A 21274-nucleotide genomic window follows, 5' to 3' on the forward strand; every position below is an offset into this window, starting at 1 on the left:
CTTGCAAGGAACGCACTTCATATTTTCTTCATTTTTGTTCTTTGGCTACACCACAAACGATTAATCATCACCATCAATTTCTTATGAATGAATGGAGGTAATATTTTATCTGAAAGCTATCAACTTGCATAAAACTTTTGTTTTTTTCTTGTTTTTGTTTTTTTTATTTCATATGAACTTGGAGGCTCCAACTAGGAGATGATACAGATTTTTGTAAAGTTGCAAGTGTAACTTGAGTTAGACACCTTTGGTCACATATAAGCGGTGTCTAGGTCACATATAAGCCACCATAAACTAGTGAAAGACAATGAGCTAATTCTTAAAACGCTTGCTAATTAAAACTCCTTTTCTTATGAATGAATGGATGTAATATTTTATCTGAAAGTTATCAAGTTGCATAAAACTCTTTTATTTTTTATTTTTTGTTTCATATGAACTTGGAGGCTCCAACTAGGGGATGATACAGATTTTTGTAAAGTTGCAAGTGTAACTTGAGCTAGACACCTTTGGTCATATATAAGCCACCATAAACTAGTGAAAGACAATGAGCTAATTCTTAAAACGCTTGCTAATTAAAACTCCTTTTCTTATGAATGTATGGATGTAATATTTTATCTGAAAGTTATCAAGTTGCATAAAACTTCTTTTTTATTATTTTTTGTTTCATATGAACTTGGAGGCTCCAACTAGGGGATGATACAGATTTTTGTAAAGTTGCAAGTGTAACTTGAGCTAGACACCTTTCCCATATAAGCCACCATAAACTAGTGAAAGACAATGAGCTAATTCTTTTTTTTTTTTAATTATTAAAATGCTTGCTCGTGTTGATGATATAACGACAAGCAACCTACCTGGTTACCTAAAGGATACGGTGAGTGATGAATCAACATTTGTTTTTTAAGATTCTTATAAATAGAAATACTCTTAAAAAGTAAATTGTGTTTGCAATCGTGTTAAATTTTAAAAAACTTGGGCTTGATAGTTAGTTAAGTCTAAAGTAGCGTGAGTTTGATAAATATGCCAAACTCTCACTCTAACTTGAAATTGACAGTCAGCTAAGCTCAAGATAATGTGAGTTTGACATGCCAAGCATTTGGATTCAATCATTACCAAGTTCTAAGGTCATATGCTTGATCGTAGACGATTCCTTAAAATAAAAATATTGAAGGCATGATAAATTGTCATGTCTCTTCATCCAGAATAATCATTCATATTGATACAATTATTTCTCTATACTCATAAATGTATACAAGGTCTCTTAAGGGATCTATCGTACTTAGTATCTCATTAATAATATATAAGAGATATTTGTCTCTCATTAATATCGTCGAAAGCATAAGACTTTTTAGTCCTTCCCTTCTCTAAAAACGATAAGATTCAAGAGGTATAAATACCTCCTGAATCATCTAGGTAAGGGTTCAAAACTTTTTCTCTTAAGATAAACTCATAAAGATTTCAAAGCATTAAAAAATTTAAGGCTCTTTTAAGTTATTTATTGTCTTTTCTATAAATATACTAGTTAACTTTATCATTGGAGAGTCTTTAAATATCCTTGATTGAGACTATTTTTACATGTGCTAAATTTTTTACCATAAACCTGAAATTCTCTAGACTAAAAAGAAGAAATCGAAGTACTTGAATATATTGATTAATCACTATCCCAAACACTAAATAACTTATTATTTATATATATTAAATTTTAAAACATCATCAATAAATGATCAAGATTGGACAAGATAGAATTCTTTGGATAAAATGTTTTTGAACTTTTTCATTCCCAACTAAATAGAAGATAATTTAGGTTATATAAGACCATTTGATAATTTTGGGCCAATTAAAAATATGAGAAATTTTCACGCTAGTACTGATGGGTGAGATCCTTAGGAGAAGCATACTTGTTATCAATTACATGTATATGCAAACTAATTTAGAAAATTGTTCAAAACATTCGTGCTCAAGGCTTTATGTTAAGATCTCTATCCAATTCTTTTTTCATATTTATTCAATACCATAAATTAATATTCATACATCTTGCTTAAAAAAATCTATATCCAATGAGTCCCTAAATAGTGTTGTAATCTTTATATATATATATATATATATATATATATATATATATATATATATATAAAATTTATTGGAATGAAATAAAACTAATAGCTCCTAGTCAGATTTCTAAATATTAAACATATGGAGTCATATTTTTTTATAAATATGTATAAAAAAATTCCACTTGGAGCTTCTCTCGGGCACTGTGGGGATAATCAGCAGGATGGTATATGTAATATTCGATTTTTGTTAATGCAGTACCTCATCATAATAATCTTCTCAATGCAGCCCCTCTGCTGCATGTCTTTCAATTGCTTCAGTTCCTCTTACAGTGTTAAATGGGCTCTTTATTTGGGATGTGTTCATATCTTAATGCTTAAACTGAACTATATATATTTCGAGAGAGAGAGAAATAATAATTATTGCTTGAAAATCAAGATTTTAAGCTCAATAATAAGTCCAAAGTTCAAATTTTGATGCTTGATAAAAAAAGAAGAAGGAAGAACATAAAAATGTATATGTAGCTTGATTCTTCTATCTCAAAACCGATTCTCATTTAGAAGAATCATCTTGATTGGTAATTGCAATCATATCATTAGTAATTGCTTGCCACAACTCCATGGATGTATATATTGGGATGGAGCAAGAAAAAAAATAATCAAGAGAGGTCAAATTAAAAAAAAATAGGTCTTTTTTGAAAAAAAATCAACATTGACTCTGGATGACGCAGGGAGGGGCTGGGAAAAAAAAGAAAAGAAGTAAAGAAGTAGTTAAAATTTTAATTATTTTATACAAAAAAGAAACTGAGAAAAATTTCCTTGCAAGTACCGAGCTCCTGCCAGCCCCCCCCCTCTGCCACTGAATTTGCCGCCACCTCCAGCTCAAAAAACTCATCATCCAAGTTATTTTCCTTCACCAAAAAGCTATAAAATAATTGGGATTGGATTTGATTTTAGTATAGGATTAATCTGATATCAATTATGTGGTGTAAAAGGTTTTTAAGGAATTGTTTTTTAATTTTTTTTCTATTTAGTTTAGGAAATTAAATAATATACTCAATAATTTTGTTTTTTTTCTTGTTTATTTAGATTGATTTTTATTTTATTTAAGAACTTTTAAATCTTTAGAGAGACAGACTGCTTAAAGAAAAATATTAACAAATAAATTTTGGATTAGAGTTTTTATATGGTGGACCTATTAGCATAATTTTGTATTACTTGTGTTAATTGTCTTTCTTGTATTTTTTTTTTATATTAGTTGTTATCGGAGCTTTGCATCAATTAGTATTAGCCCTTAACAATTTCTAGTGGTTTTAGTTGGATGTCTAGAGGATATATATTAAAACTCAATGATTTATATTGGTCAGTTGTTGTATGTTGTTAAATAATCTTGATTGAAAGATATCACAGAACAAAACTTGCTTGTATAAGAGGGGATGAGGGGATTCTCCCTTGAGAAAAAAAAACATTCTAGAACTAGTATGTTATTTTTGTTTGCATTAATTGTTGTTATTAAAAATTATAGTAGAAGAATATGTAATAGAATAGTCCTCACAAAAATGTTATGTTGAGGATCCATAATGGAGTAGCCCACATAAAAATATTATTTTTTTCTTGGGTTCAAAATAACTTTTTATATATATTTTTAAATTGTTTAGATTTGTATATATCAAAAATAAATCTTAAAATAATATTATTTTAATATATTTCTTATACTTTTAAAAAATAGGTATTTTCGTAATGACAAACAAAGCATCGGTAAAAATCAAAATAACTTGGTCTGTGTTAAAAACTTAAACGACGTGGATAAGGTGCGACCGTGCGAGGGCTGCATCAATGTAAACGAGATTGCAGAAAAGTCCTCTACAAGAAGCCGCCAACTAGAGAAGAAATGTTATTCCACAGAAACGCACATTTGGTCTCTGTTTCTCCATCGAAATTCCTGGTGAACTTTCCTCTTTGGAAGGAAAAGCCAGCAAGCTTTCTCTCTGGCATTTCTTTCTCTGAATCTCTCTTTCAGTACTACCATTTTACTCATACAAACTCGCACATTTCTGCGCTAACCTGAGCGTTTCTTGTTCACTTATTGGCTGCATGTTCAAGACTTGATTGTTCTGGTTTTCATGTAACCTTGTTTAAATTCTGCTTCTGGGCTTCCCTTTCCTTTTCTGTTTCCTGTCTGTGAAAAAATGAAAAGCGAACGTCTGGTTGTTTCGGTTACAAAATCTGTGGTTGGATGCTGATAACATGCAGGACAAAGCAACAAAATTATATTTCTTTTCTCTTGATTTCCTTCTTTGTAAGTAAAAGAAGTAATATTTTTCTCGATCAATCCTCCTGAATGTCATCACCTCAGCTTGGAAGTGCAAGACATTATCTTCTTTCTTTTTTTGTTGTCAAGATTTCCTCGTTCACCCACACCCCTGTTTTTTTTCCTTCTCTTTTTTGAGTTGATTCGTCTTCAGTATCTTTTTTTTCCTATCTGATGCTTAATAATATCTTTTAATTCAGAGATGGAGCACATTAAAACTCCGTTTAGAGGTATTCTAAACGATGTTAGAGGAAGAGCAGCCTGCTATAAACAAGATTGGGTTGCAGGCATTCTTTCTGGATTCGGGTATCTATTAATTACTCAACTCGAGTATAATATTTCCATCCTGTCTTTGGAATTTTATCTAAATTTTCTTTCAAACTTTTCTGACAGTATACTGGCACCAACTACATATATCTTCTTCGCTTCAGCCCTTCCTGTTATTGCCTTCGGCGAGCAACTTAGAAGAGATACAGGTTCTCCTCCTCATGTTCTCCTAATCACGCTTCTTTAGAAAAGTATAACCCAGCAAAAGGTGGATATTCTCACTTGTAGAAATTGTAGTGCTTCCCTTTTTTTTACTTCAGACAGTGAAAGACTAGGAAAGTAAATGGTAATCCTGAAAAGCACAACATTATTTTGCCTATGGTAGAGTGCAGGATTTAGGCACCGTTTGGTTTTTTTTTTTTAGCTTAAATTTAATTTTTTTTATTTTAATATTGTTTAATTTACTGATATTAAAAATGTTTTTTTTAAAATAAAAAAATAATAGTTTAATGTATTTCTAAATAAAAAATACTTTGAAAAACAACCACTGCGATTAATCTATTAAGCGTGGTGCATAGAAGGTAAATCCTAAGGATATATTTGATTTCTTATTAACTTAATCTCCTTGCACTGTTAGCTGCAATTTTCTATCTTAATCTAAGGTCCATGATTGCATTTAAGGAGTTTGAAAGTAATGTAATTTCTATAATTTGCTGTTTGTAGATGGAAGCTTGAGCACAGTAGAAACTTTAGCTTCTACTGCTCTTTGTGGCATCATACACTCAATACTTGGTGGGCAACCTCTATTAATATTAGGAGTTGCAGAACCCACAGTTATAATGTACACTTATCTGTACAACTTTGCCAAAGAAAAGGAAGAATTAGGGCAAAAACTCTTCTTGGCGTGGGCTGGATGGTATTGGAAATTTGTTTTGTTACTTGCTTAAAATTGTTTCTTGTATTTGGGTTTTTTGATTCATTCATTTTTCTGGTGACTGCCGCAGGGTTTGTGTATGGACAGCTCTTTTGCTGTTCCTTCTTGCAATATTCAATGCGTGTGCTATAATCAATCGGTTTACTCGAGTAGCAGGCGAACTTTTTGGCATGTTGATTTCTGTTTTGTTCATGCAAGAGGCTATCAAGGTGAGTACAATCAATACAAAAAAAAAAAAAATGTTTGAGTGAGTGAATAGCAACTTGATGAGGGTGATGCTACTAAAATATGTCGCACAATGTTTGGATCACAGGGCATGGTCGGCGAGTTTGAAATTCCCAAAGCTGAAGACCCGAAGCTAGAGAAGTATCAATTTCAGTGGCTTTACACTAATGGAATTCTTGGTATCATATTCACTTTTGGCCTTCTTTATACTGCATTAAAAAGTAGAAGGGCAAGAGCATGGTGGTATGGCACAGGTTTGTGAAGCAATCCTTAACAATTTTGCATTTTGGTTAGAAATTAATACGTGAACACAAGGAATTTGAAATTGTTGCACGATGGTGTCCAGGTTGGTTTAGAAGTTTTATTGCAGACTATGGTGTTCCTTTAATGGTTGTGGTGTGGACAGCACTTTCATTTAGTATACCAAGCAAAGTTCCTTCTGGGGTTCCCAGAAAACTTTTTAGCCCTCTTCCATGGGAATCTGCATCGTTACATCACTGGACTGTCATCAAGGTAACCAAAACTTGATTGGAATTTCTAAGGCAGCAATTTAGCAATGAATCATTCTCTTTTTTATTTACTTGTTTTGTGCATGACCGTTTTGTCTGCTTCTAGACACTTGCAGCTAATATCTATTGTCGCATCAAATTACAGGATATGGGGAATGTTCCCCCAGCATATATCTTTGCTGCCTTTGTTCCTGCTGTGATGATAGCAGGGCTCTACTTTTTTGACCACAGTGTTGCATCCCAGATGGCACAACAAAAGGAGTTCAATCTTAAAAATCCTTCTGCGTATCATTATGACATCTTGTTGCTGAGCTTTATGGTACATACCATCCACATACGTTAAAGCTGGCTATTCTTTCCATTATGTTTCTTGAAAACTTAATATTCTACTGTTGACTGATTGATTTCAGACTTTGCTTTGTGGATTAATTGGGCTACCTCCTTCTAATGGTGTTCTACCACAGTCTCCTATGCATACTAAGAGCCTTGCTGTCCTCAAAAGACAGGTCAGATTACAGAATCTCGAAGGAGAACTTCTTAAGGTAATTAGATGAGCAGCCTCTAGATGCTTATACGATCTGTTTGATCATTTACAGTTGATTCGAAGGAAGATGGTGGAAAGTGCCAAAGAAAGCATCAAGCAGAAAGCTAGCAACTCTGAAATCTATGGCAAGATGCAGGATGTGTTCATTGAAATGGACAGCAGTCCAATTGTAAGTTCTATGATCAGTACAAACTTAATCATCGTGTTGAAAATAACATTGTAAGGCCTCCGACACCCAAAAACATGAGCATTTTCTTACAAATGACTTGTACAAGTTGCATGTTTAAAAATTCTAAGAACATTAGTTTGTCTCCAGGAAGATGGTAAAGTTCCCAAATCCTCTCAGCACATTAATGCCAACACCATGATTTTCTGATATGCAGACTACAGTAGCCCAAATCCTCTCGGCACATTAATGCCAACACCATGATTTTCTGATATGCAGACTACAGTAGTTAGAGAGCTGGAAGACCTGAAGGAGGCAGTCATGAAAGGAGAAAATCCAAAGGATACATTTGATCCTGAGAAGCACATTGATGCCTACTTGCCTGTCCGAGTTAATGAGCAGAGAGTAAGCAATTTTCTGCAGTCACTACTTGTGGCAGCATCAGTGAGTGCTGTGCCTGCAATAAAGTTGATACCTACATCAGTCCTTTGGGGATATTTTGCTTACATGGCAATCGACAGTCTCCCCGGGAACCAGTTCTGGGAAAGAATGCTACTTCTCTTCGTTACACCTGGCCGACGCTACAAGTAAGTTCTTTGTTATTCTGAGTTGTTAACAATTCAACTAGCATTTTAGAATTAGAGCACAGTTTTCTCGAAATCTTGTTTTTGTGGAATCTAAAAAACTAGATCGAACCAAAATTGTTCTACTTTTTCTCAGCATTTCGGAAAATTTATATTTTTGGGGTAAGAGAATAAACCAGTACTTGGACCTTTTCCTTCAAGATATTAAATTCATTATAAATGCTAATTGTTTTAAGAAACTTCCTGATTGCAAGTAAATACTACATCATTCTGACATGTATTGTTATTAGCTGCCTATGATTTACCAGTTACATCTGTGCCTGACATTCACTTTTGGCAGGGTCTTGGAGGGGGTTCACGCTTCTTTTGTGGAATCAGTTCCATTCAAATACATTGCCATATTTACAATCTTCCAATTCGTGTATTTCCTGTTCTGTTATGGTGTGACATGGATTCCGATAGCTGGAATCTTGTTCCCTTTGCCGTTCTTTGTTCTCATCAGCATAAGACAACACATCCTTCCTAAGTTGTTCTGTCCAAATCATTTGCGGGAACTAGATGCAGCTGAGTATGATGAGATTACCGGCACCCCACGACTTTCTCTCAGCCTCTCTTTCAAGGCATATTATTCTCCAGATCTATCAAGATATCTTCCGATACTTTGTAGTTTTCGTCGAGTTGATACTAAATTCATGTGGCATTCTATCAGGAAAGAGAAGCGCATGTTCTTGGAAACGAGGAAGGGGAAGTGGAGATGTGTGATGCTGAGATATTTGACGAGCTAACTACAAGCAGAGGGGAGTTGAAAGTTAGAACTGTAAGCTTCAGTGAAGAGAAAAATACTCAGGTATTCTGGTTTCTTTACTCCTGAGAAGTACAAGGAAAAAGTATATCATGTTCAAGAGTAGGACTATTGGTGCTATGCTACATCTGGGAAGCACATGTTTCCTGAACGCGCACAAGTGCGTTTCAAATTTCTATATAAGAATTTGATGCTTAAAGTTTTTTTTTTTTTTTGGTCGTTGCAGGTTTATCCCGATGGTGCTGTCCAACCAGAATGAGAAGATAAACCATCTTGGTCAGGACTAAAAAATTTAAAGAGTGATAATGAAAAATGATACTTCAATAAGGAGAAAAGAATCCCATCATGATAGTTACAGAAAAAGAAAGACAGAGAGAGAATAGACCTCATTCAAAATGTTCTTGAAAGAAGCGAAGCCAGCCAAGAACAGATCATTAAGTTGTCCATAAAAACCACCACATCCTCTAATTTCTGGTCCCTTCAATATTCAACTCCAAATTAGCGTTGTAGTAGAACTACAAGATTCCAAAGGTGAAATTCTGTCGCATCAATACCATCTCCATTATACAAAGAACAACTACAAACTACATATTTTCCAGTAGCGAATACAAGCAACGGCTGGATTTCTAACTGAAAATTGTTATTATTGCTCTTACTTTGATGTGAAGTAATCGATTGCTTATTCACTCTTTTCTTCCTTCATTGTTTAGTTATCTCCAATTTCCCTGCTGTAAAACACTCGGGCTTTGTCAACTGCCATATAAAGGAAAAATGTAGAAGTTAAAAATGTTTTCTGTGATTCATACAGAGAGGCTTTCAATTGGTTATGGGAGCCACGGCCCCACGACAATGAAAAAGGCGCATATTACACGCATTCCCCATTTCTATCACATGAGGTTTAAGCTCCATTTCACTAATCAAAACATCACCTTATGACATATTGTGCAAGAGAAACATTGCCATGGTGTTTACTCTCCGTGTACAGATTGCGTTGTTTATGACCATCACACCTGGAAAACAGAAACTCTCGATTCCCCAATGGCAGTCACCAATCATAGTGGCACAATGGCAGAAAGCGATATCATCACAGTAGCTCTTCCAACACCAATCATGATTCTCTCATAAAAGAAACATTCTAATTACACTCATTTCGAGGAACCAGCTTCTATCATATATATTGAGTTGCAGGAAAAACACAGATACTTGGTACATAGAAGGAACATCATAATTAAACTCATTTCAAGCTCCTCGTGTTTCCATCATAGGAAATCTTATAGTATATAAAGATATATGATGATCATCTAAATGGATGAAGATTGAACAATGTAGTTGCACAAGCAATGCAACTAGCACATTATGCAAGATGACGCCATGGATTTCGAACACTAACCAGCTTTACATCATCTAATACTGGACCACATAGAGAACCAGAGTTGTCACTTTTCATGGTGTAAAATGAGCTAAGGAAAGTAATTCTCGTGTGGTTCGATATGGCCTTGAACACGAACTTGGCGTGCTTGAACCCTCCTTTGCCATTAGATTCATAAGGAACTTGAGTCTTATCCTTACCAGCATATACCTCTACTACCATTGATCCCACGCATGAGTTGCTAGTGTCCCCAACACTGAATGTGAGGGCATATATCTTACTGATTGTGGTTTTTACAACTTGTGAGATAGCACTTTCTTTTCCTGCCACAAGTTCAACGGCTCTTTTTCCTTCTGGGACTGTAAAGTGATCGCTATCTATATATTTTACTGCCTTGAGCGAGTCAACCATCCATCCAGGTAAAGGGCAATGGTCATCTTCAATGTTGGGAGGGACAAGGACACCCCAGTCTGCGTTAGGAAACACGTAAGGACCCTCTTCAAAATTTCCATTCTTTAACAAGTTGTCTGCAAAACAAGGAATCAGCGTAATCAACCAAACCATATTGGACTTTTTTTAAAAGAAAAATCATAAACATTAGTATCATTACCTTTAGGACGTTTAGGATTGGACAAAAGCTTTAACGCGACAGAATCAATAAGTGGGCCGCAAGCAGCATCCTCCTCTACACCTGGGTTATGGATGGAGATCTCAACTTCAGGCCCATCAGCTTGGAAGGCCCACGCATAAGCATCCCATCCATTGCTACTATACATTGTTTGCATGGGCAAGATTCCCCAATCTCTTGGTTCCGAATTTGGTGAAACAGAGACGTTTAATTTCTCCTCCTGGGCACAAGTGCGAGCCACATTGAAAGTTAACGAGTAGAAGAGGCCTTGAGTGACCTTCACTCTTTGTTTAATCGATGCTTCGTTCCCTAATCGAACTGCGTAGGCTCCAGCAGGCACTACCAGCACCATGTCACCTTGTTTATGCCCTGATTTTATGTACTCGATGAAGCCAGAAATTTCCCAGTTAGGAATTGCGTTCTTGGCTGTCACCACTGTTCCTTTCATTTCTGATGGCCTGGGGCCCTGCTCGAAGTCTCCATTAGGCAATAAACCTGAAATTAATGGCCATTAGTTAGTTTCAAGTTCTTGATGTGTGGTAGCAATAATTCATCTGTCATGTGCCATGGGATTACGATGTATTTTTAAACCCATAAAGAAAAAAGAAATGACAGCAGATGTTTGATTACAAATATGTTCAAGAAGATGCTCTTTCTTTCTTCTTCTTTTAGTTACCTCCTATATTATATATATAAAATAAATTCTTTAATGAGAATTTTACAGCTACATACTTTTTTTCTCAAACCGGTGCTCAAACAGTGGATTTGGAATTTATTATCTCGAGAGATACGAAACGATTGAATATGACTACAGCATTGAAGAGAGGCAGAATTCATTGACCTAAACACTAATTAAAGAGGTAAAACATCAATGCTTGGATCCTTGCAGATCCCTTCAAGGAGTGGCATTTTGGTTCGCAAATTGATCTCACATAATTAAAAGGATATTTGGAAGAATGGTAATAATTGTTTTTTATTTAAATTTTTTATATATATCAACATGTAAGAACAATAAAAAAACATAAATAATTATTTTATTTTTTTAAAGCATGATTTTAACTGTGTTCCTGACATATAATGCTACCAACTAGTTGATCAGCGTACTAACATAAGCAAACAAGATTAACAATATATGTTAATCAGGGGAGTTTTGCATAAAAGATCTAGCAAACAAGATTTGGGCAAGAGGTGGACTACTAATTAATCAAATTACTTGCGAATCAATTAGTGTTTAGTGGCAAGCAAGCAAATATTTGTGCCTATACGAAAAAAATACTCGGAGGACTTACCATCGGTGACTGACGATGCAACCTGCGAGGTGATGCAAAGGGTCACTAACAGCACGGTGGCTCTGTACATTGTGGTTGATTTACAGATAGAGAGGAGGGGGGGGGAGGTGGAGGAGAGGCCTGGGAATGTTTGGCATGGAGGTCACTGAAGGTGTGCGTCGGGTTTTATTTGTTTCAGTCCACGAGAAAGACACCGGGCTTGATCAAAACTACACGAATGCCACTACAGCTATCGTCAGCTACGCATTCATTACCAGGCACAGAAAATTACAAAACTATTCGTTGGTCATCTTCGTTGAAGATAAAGTAATTACAAAACGATTTTCTTGGGTTTGGAACTCAATATTAAAAAAAAAAAAAAAAAACTCATGCATTAGAAAATCTTTGATGGAGAAATCTTGTGAATTACTCTTGAAAGTCCATGAAGAGATAAAGTGTCACGTGGAAGTTTTTTTTCTACCTGTCACCCTTCTTTTTCAAGCAAAATGCATTATTTTCTGAATTTACTTGGTTTTTTTATTATTTAAAAAAACAGTTATATACACGATCATGTTTATAATACAAGGATCGATTTTTTTGGGTTTGGAACTCAATATTAAACTCTTGGATCGCTCTATTAGAGGTTTGAGAGTTTTAAGATTTAGTTGTCTTCTGGTGGAGGTCAAGACACAAGGTAATGAAAGCCACATGGTATTATTGGATTGTTGTTCTATTGTCGGTCTGAGGATATTCCTTCCCCAGTTTAATCATCACTCTCGGGGAAGGCTAACGCGGTGGGGCTTGCACGTTTCTTCCAAGGGTGTCGAGCTCAAATATTTTTCCGTCGTCACAATCCAGGTATGGTTGAATGTTTTATGTTTGTCTAGGTTTAATGCATTATCAGATCTATTATATTTATTGATTCAAATATAATATATAAATTTTTATTTTTTTTATATTATTTGATATATTAAAGTCTCTTATAACATATTATATTTTTATCTATTAGCTGGATAAATTATGTGAAACATAACTTTCAATACAAAATTCATTTATAAGGGTAGAATAACTTTTCAGCAATTCAGTACTCTAGCAAAAAAAAAAATTCAGAAGATATAATTACCTCATGAATCATCAAGGTGAAGGGTTTAGAATATCTTTATTCTCAATATTTTTACCATATATATTTAGAGTTTCTCTCTAAAAAATATCATTGTATTTTCTCTCTTTAAAAAAAATACTTCTTTAAGTATATATTTGAGAGTCCTCACTCCATACATATATTAAAAGGAACATTTTACATGTACCAACTATCAGTCATTTTAGCTTATCAGACACCATGTATAAGTTATTAGTCACCTTAATTAGAGAGAATAGATCATATTACTAGAACGAAGAGATTAACCAATTATCCAACACGGAAAGAGAAGCAAGGGATTTAATGTGGGAGAAGCACATGGTTTTGATAATGTTGTGTTGTCTGTATGGGAAGCTGACTGGTGTGACCAAGATCTAAATGATGCATCTATCGACAAAAATAACCTTGGCTAAAAAATATATTAATGCGATGGCAAGCAGAAATATATGTGAATGACAAGTCATATGGATTAGAAAAGAAGATTATTCAGATCTTATCTCATAAAACCCATGTGCTACGAAGCATTTTGAATGAGTATGCATGCAGCTTCCTGACACACCCAACTTCGTTGATACTTTTTATTAAAAATAAAATTTCCAGTATGGTTTTGCTCCTTTTTGGTCGGCAATCGTAGATTAACTTATTGGTCAGTGGCATGTGCAGGCAGTGAATGAATGCATGGCGATTGGGCTGAGGGAGGGCATTTTACGGTTCTTGCAGGAGTTGCATATGACTTTCGTGCATGCATCGCATTGATTTTTTTTTTTCATAAAATTATATTTTATATTTATTAAAATGTTGTACCTTGAAAAATTAACCAAGGTGAGAAAATGAAAATCCCTTGAATGCTAGTAAAAAAAAAGTTTGTTTTTAAAGGTATTTTAGTTATTTAGTAAAAGTAAAAATTCAAAAATCCCCTAAACATATTTAAATAAATTTTGTTTTTAAAAATAATTTAATTATTTTATTGTGTTTTTAATAATATAAAAAATCAAATTATTCTCTATCAATCTGATAATTATTAATGAACCTTGCTAAAAGATTGTATTATTCTCAATATTAACCAGTTCAATGGTTTTTTTTAAGATTAAAATTATTATTATACTGTTTTAATTTACAATATATAATGAATATATATATATATATATATATATAATGAAACTTTAATTTCTTTAATTTATGTTTTTTAAATGTGGTTGAAAGCATGAATCTTGATGTTAGCGAGCAGAGCTAAATTATCATCCCAAATCTTAAGATATTGGGAATCTTTGCGAGCTTTATTTGGAGAAGTTGCCGGCACTAGGATGACAATTTAACTTAAATTTCATACATACCGAATATGGATCAGATTTAAACAGGTAAAGAAGTTAAGGGTTCTTCCTTTGACCTGGTTTGACTGTGGTATTATTCAAATAAAGACAGTAGAATCTGACTCTATATAGTTTTTTTTCCACTTTCTTTGACGATAAATGAGTATATTTTAATAGTTAATGTATTAATTAAAACTAAATTATTCCTTAAACGACGAGGATCGATGTATCATCACATCTTTTATATTAATTTGATGCTCTTTTTTTTTTTTGAAAAAAAAAGAGTAATTCCTCTAGATGCAAGCTAAAGGAATATGAGTTTGGACAGATTCATGTCCTCGTTCTTCGTAGAAGTAAGATGCTGCCCAAATACAAAACATTAAGCCCATGATTTTGGACAGATTCATGTCTAGCCCTTCGAATCCAGGAGAGCACAATTGCCTGAAACAGGTACCTTTCTTTGGATATTTCCTTGCTTCAGCTTCCTCTTCCTCTAGTTCAGCTTAATCACAAGTACTTTCAGTGTTTCTGTGTGTTTTTTTTCTTGTCCTGTATAGGCCTCAACAGGTTACAATCAAAGCTTAAACAGTCCCAGAATTAACAGAGCAGGGGAACTGTATTATCACGATAAAAACTGAAATTGTCACCATCACGAGGTTGATATTCTTTTTAGTGATGTTGTTTTAGACTTAAATAATTTAAAACAAGGATTTATAAAAGTTTTAACCAATCATGATGTGATTATCATTTTCTAGGAAAATCTTTGCACTTTATTCTAGGGGTGAGGAAAAAGACTGAAAAACCGATTAAACCAAGAAAATAAAAAAAAAAATAACTGAAAAAATTAAACTGTGAAAAAAATCGATTAAACCGATTAAATTTTTTTAAAAAAGCGACTAGTTTGGTTCGATTTCGATTTTATAAGTCTAAAATTAAAAAAATCAAAATTTAAACTAAAATACAACTAAGTTAAATTTAAAAAAATTAAACCAAACCGAATTATTATATTCATACACGACTACGACTAGAGAGTTTACTACTACCGATGGTTTGGGATGAGACCTTTTGGACAGGGTCCATGTCCTAATACTAGAATAGGATTATTATTATTATTATTGCTATATATATAACCTTTCCATAATCGGGCCTAGCATTAAGCATCTAAGCTAGAGATTTCTCACTCAGGTTAAGTATCCACCGACTAGTGTTGAGGCTACCTTATAATCCCTTGTGATTTACTAGCCCGCTATTGAGACTCCATAATCATGCTTAGGTCTTGAACCTCTCCTACTTTGGGAAGCCCCCACCTAGACACTACTTGCAAAACTACATATTTAGAAGAACCTTCAAGTAGAGAAAAAAGTATGTAACCTTGCAAAATCCCGAGGACTGAATTTTGGTTGAATAAACAAGAACAACTCATAAAAATGATCCAAACCCTCTTAAAATGCTAATTTAAAAGCTATAAAATGTCCCAAAACTTTTTGATGTGGATAGAAAGCAAATAAAAAGGGTATTTTTATGGATTCGGGGTATGTTTTAGTGATGGTTGCTGGTGAATTTGCTTCGTCATAAATCTCCTAGCAAGATAGCTAGAAAAGTGAACGGAAATGGTGGGAATAAAAACGGAAGCCAACTTATAGCCTTATATAGGTCTGTTAAAGTGGTCGACCATAATAGATACCCATGGAGAGGACCCAACCAGACAAGAAGAATTAAAATAGAAAAAGAGGGATAATTTCATTGCAAAAAACAAGTAATTGATGCAATGTTTTAGAAAATTAAAGCAGGATTCTTATAACAATAAAACACAAAGGTAGCGTTTGGTTATTGACTTAGGATACAAGAGATGAAAACAGTGAAAACAAAAAAAAAACATATTTCCTTGTATTTTGTATTTTAAAAATATATAAATTCACTTTAAAATTGTTACAAAAACAAATCAAACACGTATCTATCTCTTTTGTAATTTTCCTTTCTATCAAACAATCAAAGGGATATATATTATATGTATAAAAAAAATATTATTAAAAAAATTTAATTTATAGAGAAATCAGATTATGACCTGAACATAATTACGAGGCACAAAGTCTTGATTTAAATTTTTCTAATTACAATTAATTATCATAGAAATTATTAGGTACTTCAACAACATTATTCCTTCGCACACTAATGAAAGTGAAACTTACCATGATAACCATGCATGGATGATGTATTATTTTGAAATTACCTAATACTTCCCCTAATTATCCAAAGTTAACCTTTTTTTCATGTGCCCTAAGGAATTCAAAACCCAACTTGGATTGCTTACTGGTGAGGCTGAAAGTTTATTGGTCTGAACATTAGGAGTTGAACTTCCAACTTTGTTTCGGGGATGATATCTTGATTTAGATGGTCTATAAGTTGTAGGTTGCGCTGATAGGCTTAGAGGTTTGTAAAGCCTCTAGTCAGAGATTGGTCTGAAAGACCCACCACCAGGTATCGTTCTCTCGTTGTTTTTTTTTTTTTTTTTTTAAATGGATCTCGACCCTAAAAGCAAAAAGTTACAAGATATTTGACAAGTATTTTAATTTGTGTATCAAGATTCATAGAGCGTTATAGTTTCATCTTAAAAGTTTAGTTTGTATTAATCAACCCCATTTCCTCTAACCCTTTGTGTTACTAATAAAATATAAATGTAAATATCAATGTTCTCAAAATTAACAAAAGTTTTAAAAACTTTAAGATACATGAATTGAAATTAAAAAAAAAAATACATTTTTAGTATAACAATTATGTCCAAGCATGTGCTTCCTTGTGGGTATAATCAAAACTCAAAGACTTCAACAACAAAAAAAAGTGAGCATCGCTATTTTTTTCACATGAAATAAATTTTTTGAAATGGAGATTAAAAACTTGATAAATATATCAGATAAGATTAATTGACCATCATATATGTTAATAAATGAAAGAACAATAGTGCGGCTTGTTCGACGTAATACGCCAAGAGCAAACTAGTTGTCCTATTCAAATGGTGTTCTAGATTAAAAAAAAAAATTAGTGCCCCTGTCGTTTTAAACCCAACCTAACTATAGCTCAAATGTGAAACAACAAACTGTCAAATGATTAAATTGCAAAAGAAATCTAAGGATCAAAATTAAAAGAAAACGACACATTTTATTGACTTGTGTTAACCTGTAAAATCAACAACCTGAACAATAGCCACAACCACAATGAGTTAATCTGGTTGGATAATCTGCCTCTTTCTCTTTCCTTCCCTTGTTCTTCTCCTGGCTAAACATTGATTGGATCTCAACTGACTTTAAATGTTAAAGGACAAAACTTAAATGCTAAAGGATGATGACATTGAAAAAACATTAGCCTAAAAAAAAAAGGAAAAAGGAAAAAAGGAAACACATGTGAATCTCCTAGACCGAAATTAATCATATAAACTTGCAACCGGTGAAATTCTAGACTCGATTTCAATAAAAAAACTCAATTCCAACCAATTTAATATTGGAGAATAAAATCATAAAATAAATCTCAATTAAAACTATTTTCCAAAGCAAAACGAATTGCAACAAATAAAATAAGGACTAAAACACATAGGAAATAAATTGAAAGAGGATGACATTTTAAAAAACTTCAATTCTAAAAATCATCTTAAACAAAAAAAATGCGGACAAATAAAAAATTAGAGAATGAAACTAGAAAATAAATAAATGTTAAACGATGAAATTAAAAAGATATTAATTTAAAAAAAGAATAAGAAAACCAAGGAAAACTTATGTGAATCTTCTAAACCTTGGATTAATCCCTCAAACTCTTAGTTCAATAAAAAAAACTCAATTCTCGATTAATTTAATATTAGAGGATGAAATTATAAAAATTAAATATAAAAAAATATGCTAAAGCAAAAATATTTGGAAAAACAATAAGAATTATATCACATAGAAAAAATAAATTAAAGGAGGATGAAATCTTAAAACCAACTTTCATTAAAAAAATTTAAAACAAACAAATAATAATTAAAAAAATAGAGATCTAATCTTCTAATAAAAAATAAAAGGAGGATGAAATTGAAAAAAAAATTCTATAAATCATTTTAAATAAAAAAAATTCTAATTAAATAAACATGGATAAATCTAAAGAAAAAAATTTTGAAATGCTAGTTTGAAATTTTAAAGTTTCATGCACGTGAAGAAAGAGGGGAAAAAAACAAACAAAAGCCCTCATATACAAACTCAGAGCTCAAAACACCGCATGCGCCATCTTAAAAAAATGATACATTAAGACAAACCTAACCACACCATGAAAGCTTGTCACTGAATGCCAAACATCGTTTAAAGGCATTGAAGTCTCTATATACACATCTATAATTTTTTATATATATTTTTTTATTAAAAAAACAAAATTATCTAAAACTATTTGAAATTAAAAAAATAATTATTTTTCAAAATATTTTTCAATATTTTTTTTAAAAATTATTATTCAAATTAAAACAATCTAAAAATACTAAAATAAAAATTAATTTAAAATGAAAAAACCATTTTCTTTTTTATAAAAACATTTTCCAAATTCCAACCATAAAATTACGTCAGAATATACCATCCTTAAAAACAAGCTCATTGATTTTTCCTTGATTTTTCAGTAAGGCAAAAACATCAGTGTAGCGATGAATAATAAATTAGAAAGCCTCGCCCTTGATATTTTGTGCTTCTTATAAGAAAACAAAACAAAGGGTAACACGTGCTTGAATGAGCACACGATGCACGATCCACAGACAACACATCACACATAAATTCTTCAACATGACAGATCACGAGTTTGCCATGTCAATTCATCCCCTATCATCAACGGCCAGGATCTAACAACATTTTATCATGCCAAGGTGACACATCCATTAGAGCCAAAGCATCAGATTCACAAACAATTCAACGGTCCGACACTAGAGGTACAACCAAAATACTGTTCCTCGTCCAGCATAACAAAAAAACAAAACACACATTCTAAGTATATATTTCGACAAATATGTGGGCCCCACAATAAAAACGTGGGTCTTGCCAGATATGCCCTGCCACCTGGAGGTCCGGATTACTTCTCGGGCTGACCCGATCCATCTGAAGCCAAACGAGACGCGATCGCTGAGTGATACATCATATCGTGAAACGTAATGCCCTCCACTGTCTTCCTTCTAAGCCGCCTCGCTTTCTCTTCAGTGAACGACCCAAGGGCGAACCTCGATCTGGGGCGACCTGGTTCCTGATCCGAACCCAACACCCCGGATTCCTTATCGGGTATATCATCGCTTGTGCTGCCACCAGCACTGCCGCTGTTAATGTAATCCGGAGAGGAGGACCAGCCAAAGAGCGGGGCCCACCAGGTTGAAGAACCAGACTTCTTGCCATACGGGTCGGGTTTCCTGGAGGATCCGGATGATGCTCGGACAGGTGCTGGGAGGGAGCAAGCGAAAGCGAGTGTGGAAGCCATGATGAGAAGAAACTAATCCAAGTTTCTGACCTTTTTCCTGGAGAGAGAAAGTGAAGAAAGAACTGAGAGTTTTAGAGATAGAGAGTGTTCCGTTGAAGACAGCGAGAAGGATGGAGCTTGAAGCAGGTTTGAGTAAAATTTCAAGGTGGTCGGTCGTGATCACCTGCGGTTAAGTGTACGTATTATTGTGACCCTAATGGCTTCAAGGACGTGTACGGTATCGTTTTGAGGGTTACGGACCTATGGTACGATTCTTAAAGCGTGTTTGATTTCGGGGTGAGCGTGGAGGGTTGTAGAGGATTAAAAGATGGCGAGTAGTGGATAAGATTGGACACGTGGACGGTTGTTGGAGTTGGGGGTTCAAATTTCGGGCTTTTTGCCTTTTCAGGTCGTAACAGGAAAAAGGTGGTGGTGACATGCGTAGCGGAGTTGCGAACAAAAGAGCTAATATTTGGACGTACGAGCGTGCAAGCATACAGAAACCAATTATCATAAATTATGTGATGCAAGTGTTTAATGCAATGTGGTTCGTCGTTACGTGCATCATGGATCATTAGTCTAAACCAGTAGAAGAAATAAAAACAATTATGCTTTCTTTGTTTCTCATAAACTCGTTTTCATGAAAGTTATGTTTAAAAACTTACTTTTTAAATTTTTCTATATTTTTTTATTATTAGTAAAGTTAGTCAATAGAAAATACTTTCCAGTCAAAAAAAAATTTAACTTGGTTTTCAGGAAAGTATTTTCCTTTTATTTTGAGTGGAAAATACTTTCTGCAAGTTATGAAAAAATTAGAAATGTCATATTATTTGTTGATTATATCAAATTTGGTCCTCAAACTTAGAATTTAATTTTTATATTAATTTTGGTCATTTTTTTATAATTGTTATTTTCTTTTTTCTTATCATTTTTTAATTGAAATTTTTTATCTATTAAATTTGGTCCTCATTCTTTTGATTGTTACTTATTTTATTTGAAATAATTTATGAAATGTTAATTATTATTATTATTTTAATTTCTTTATTTTTTATTTTTTAGATTTGATCTCTATTATTTTGATTATTATTTATTTTATTTGAGATAATTTATAAATTATATTTTTTTTTCAATTTCATTCTCATTCAAATTTTTTAATTTGTAAGATTTGTTCCCATATTATTTGAATAAACTTGAAAAAAATAAAACATTAATAAGTTATTTTCCGGCTCATTTCCCATGACATAACCAAATACTGAAAAGTGTTTTCCAACTTATTTTTCATTACACTACCAAACATCGGAAAATAATTCACTTTTCCGGAATTCACTTTTAAAAAAAAAACTACTTTCCAGCAAACAAACGAGGCTTTAATGACAATATTGATGCTTTAAGCATTATAGATTATATTACTTTAATTACTCCAAGGATTTTTCTATTTTAGACCCTTACCGACACATGCTTTGCTACGGATCGAGTCAATTATTTTATCATCTAAAAAACAATATTAAAATGATATTAGTTTATTTTAAAAGTAAAAGAAAATTTTATACCTTGAGTTATAGTATTTAATGTCAAAGGAAAGAGAAATTGAAAAAAAAAATGTCTGCCATAATCTGAATTAGTATTGGTGAACTTGTGATTTGGATTTGTGAAGTTGTGACTTCTTTATAGAAAGCATATAGAAAAAAAAACAAAAAAAAAACTTAATATTTAATAAACTCAA

General features: G+C 33.1%; 3 protein-coding genes across 6 annotated transcripts; 1 reads left to right on the plus strand and 2 right to left on the minus strand.

The window, feature by feature from the left end:
- Positions 1-3874: 3874 nt before the first annotated feature.
- LOC133702174 (boron transporter 4-like) lies at positions 3875-9087 on the plus strand. Of its 4 annotated transcripts, none has more exons than XM_062126428.1 (14): positions 3875-3993; positions 4560-4665; positions 4753-4835; positions 5350-5542; positions 5631-5769; positions 5874-6039; positions 6132-6298; positions 6440-6613; positions 6705-6800; positions 6891-7007; positions 7284-7591; positions 7929-8208; positions 8298-8435; positions 8617-9087. In XM_062126428.1, the coding sequence occupies exons 2-14, from the start codon at positions 4562-4564 to the stop codon at positions 8647-8649; spliced, it is 1998 nt and encodes a 665-aa protein (XP_061982412.1). In that variant the 5' UTR covers positions 3875-3993; positions 4560-4561; the 3' UTR covers positions 8650-9087. The 4 variants fall into 4 exon arrangements, with proteins under 4 accessions (XP_061982412.1, XP_061982413.1, XP_061982411.1 ...); XM_062126427.1 differs by having other exon boundaries at positions 3889-4347; XM_062126429.1 differs by having other exon boundaries at positions 3888-4665; positions 8591-9087.
- A 451-nt stretch (positions 9088-9538) lies between these two features.
- On the minus strand, positions 9539-11833 carry LOC133702175 (BIIDXI-like protein At5g11420). The gene is made up of 3 exons (XM_062126431.1): positions 11677-11833; positions 10370-10882; positions 9539-10286 (listed from the first exon to the last, which is right to left on the minus strand). The coding sequence occupies exons 1-3, from the start codon at positions 11744-11746 to the stop codon at positions 9745-9747; spliced, it is 1125 nt and encodes a 374-aa protein (XP_061982415.1). The 5' UTR covers positions 11747-11833; the 3' UTR covers positions 9539-9744.
- A 6932-nt stretch (positions 11834-18765) lies between these two features.
- LOC133701363 (uncharacterized) lies at positions 18766-19839 on the minus strand. The gene has a single exon (XM_062125254.1). It carries the CDS (start codon positions 19570-19572, stop codon positions 19177-19179), a length of 396 nt encoding a protein of 131 aa, XP_061981238.1. The 5' UTR covers positions 19573-19839; the 3' UTR covers positions 18766-19176.
- Positions 19840-21274: the final 1435 nt, after the last annotated feature.

Source organism: Populus nigra, chromosome 8, assembly GCF_951802175.1.
Source record: "Populus nigra chromosome 8, ddPopNigr1.1, whole genome shotgun sequence".
NCBI classification, from domain to species: domain Eukaryota; kingdom Viridiplantae; phylum Streptophyta; class Magnoliopsida; order Malpighiales; family Salicaceae; genus Populus; species Populus nigra.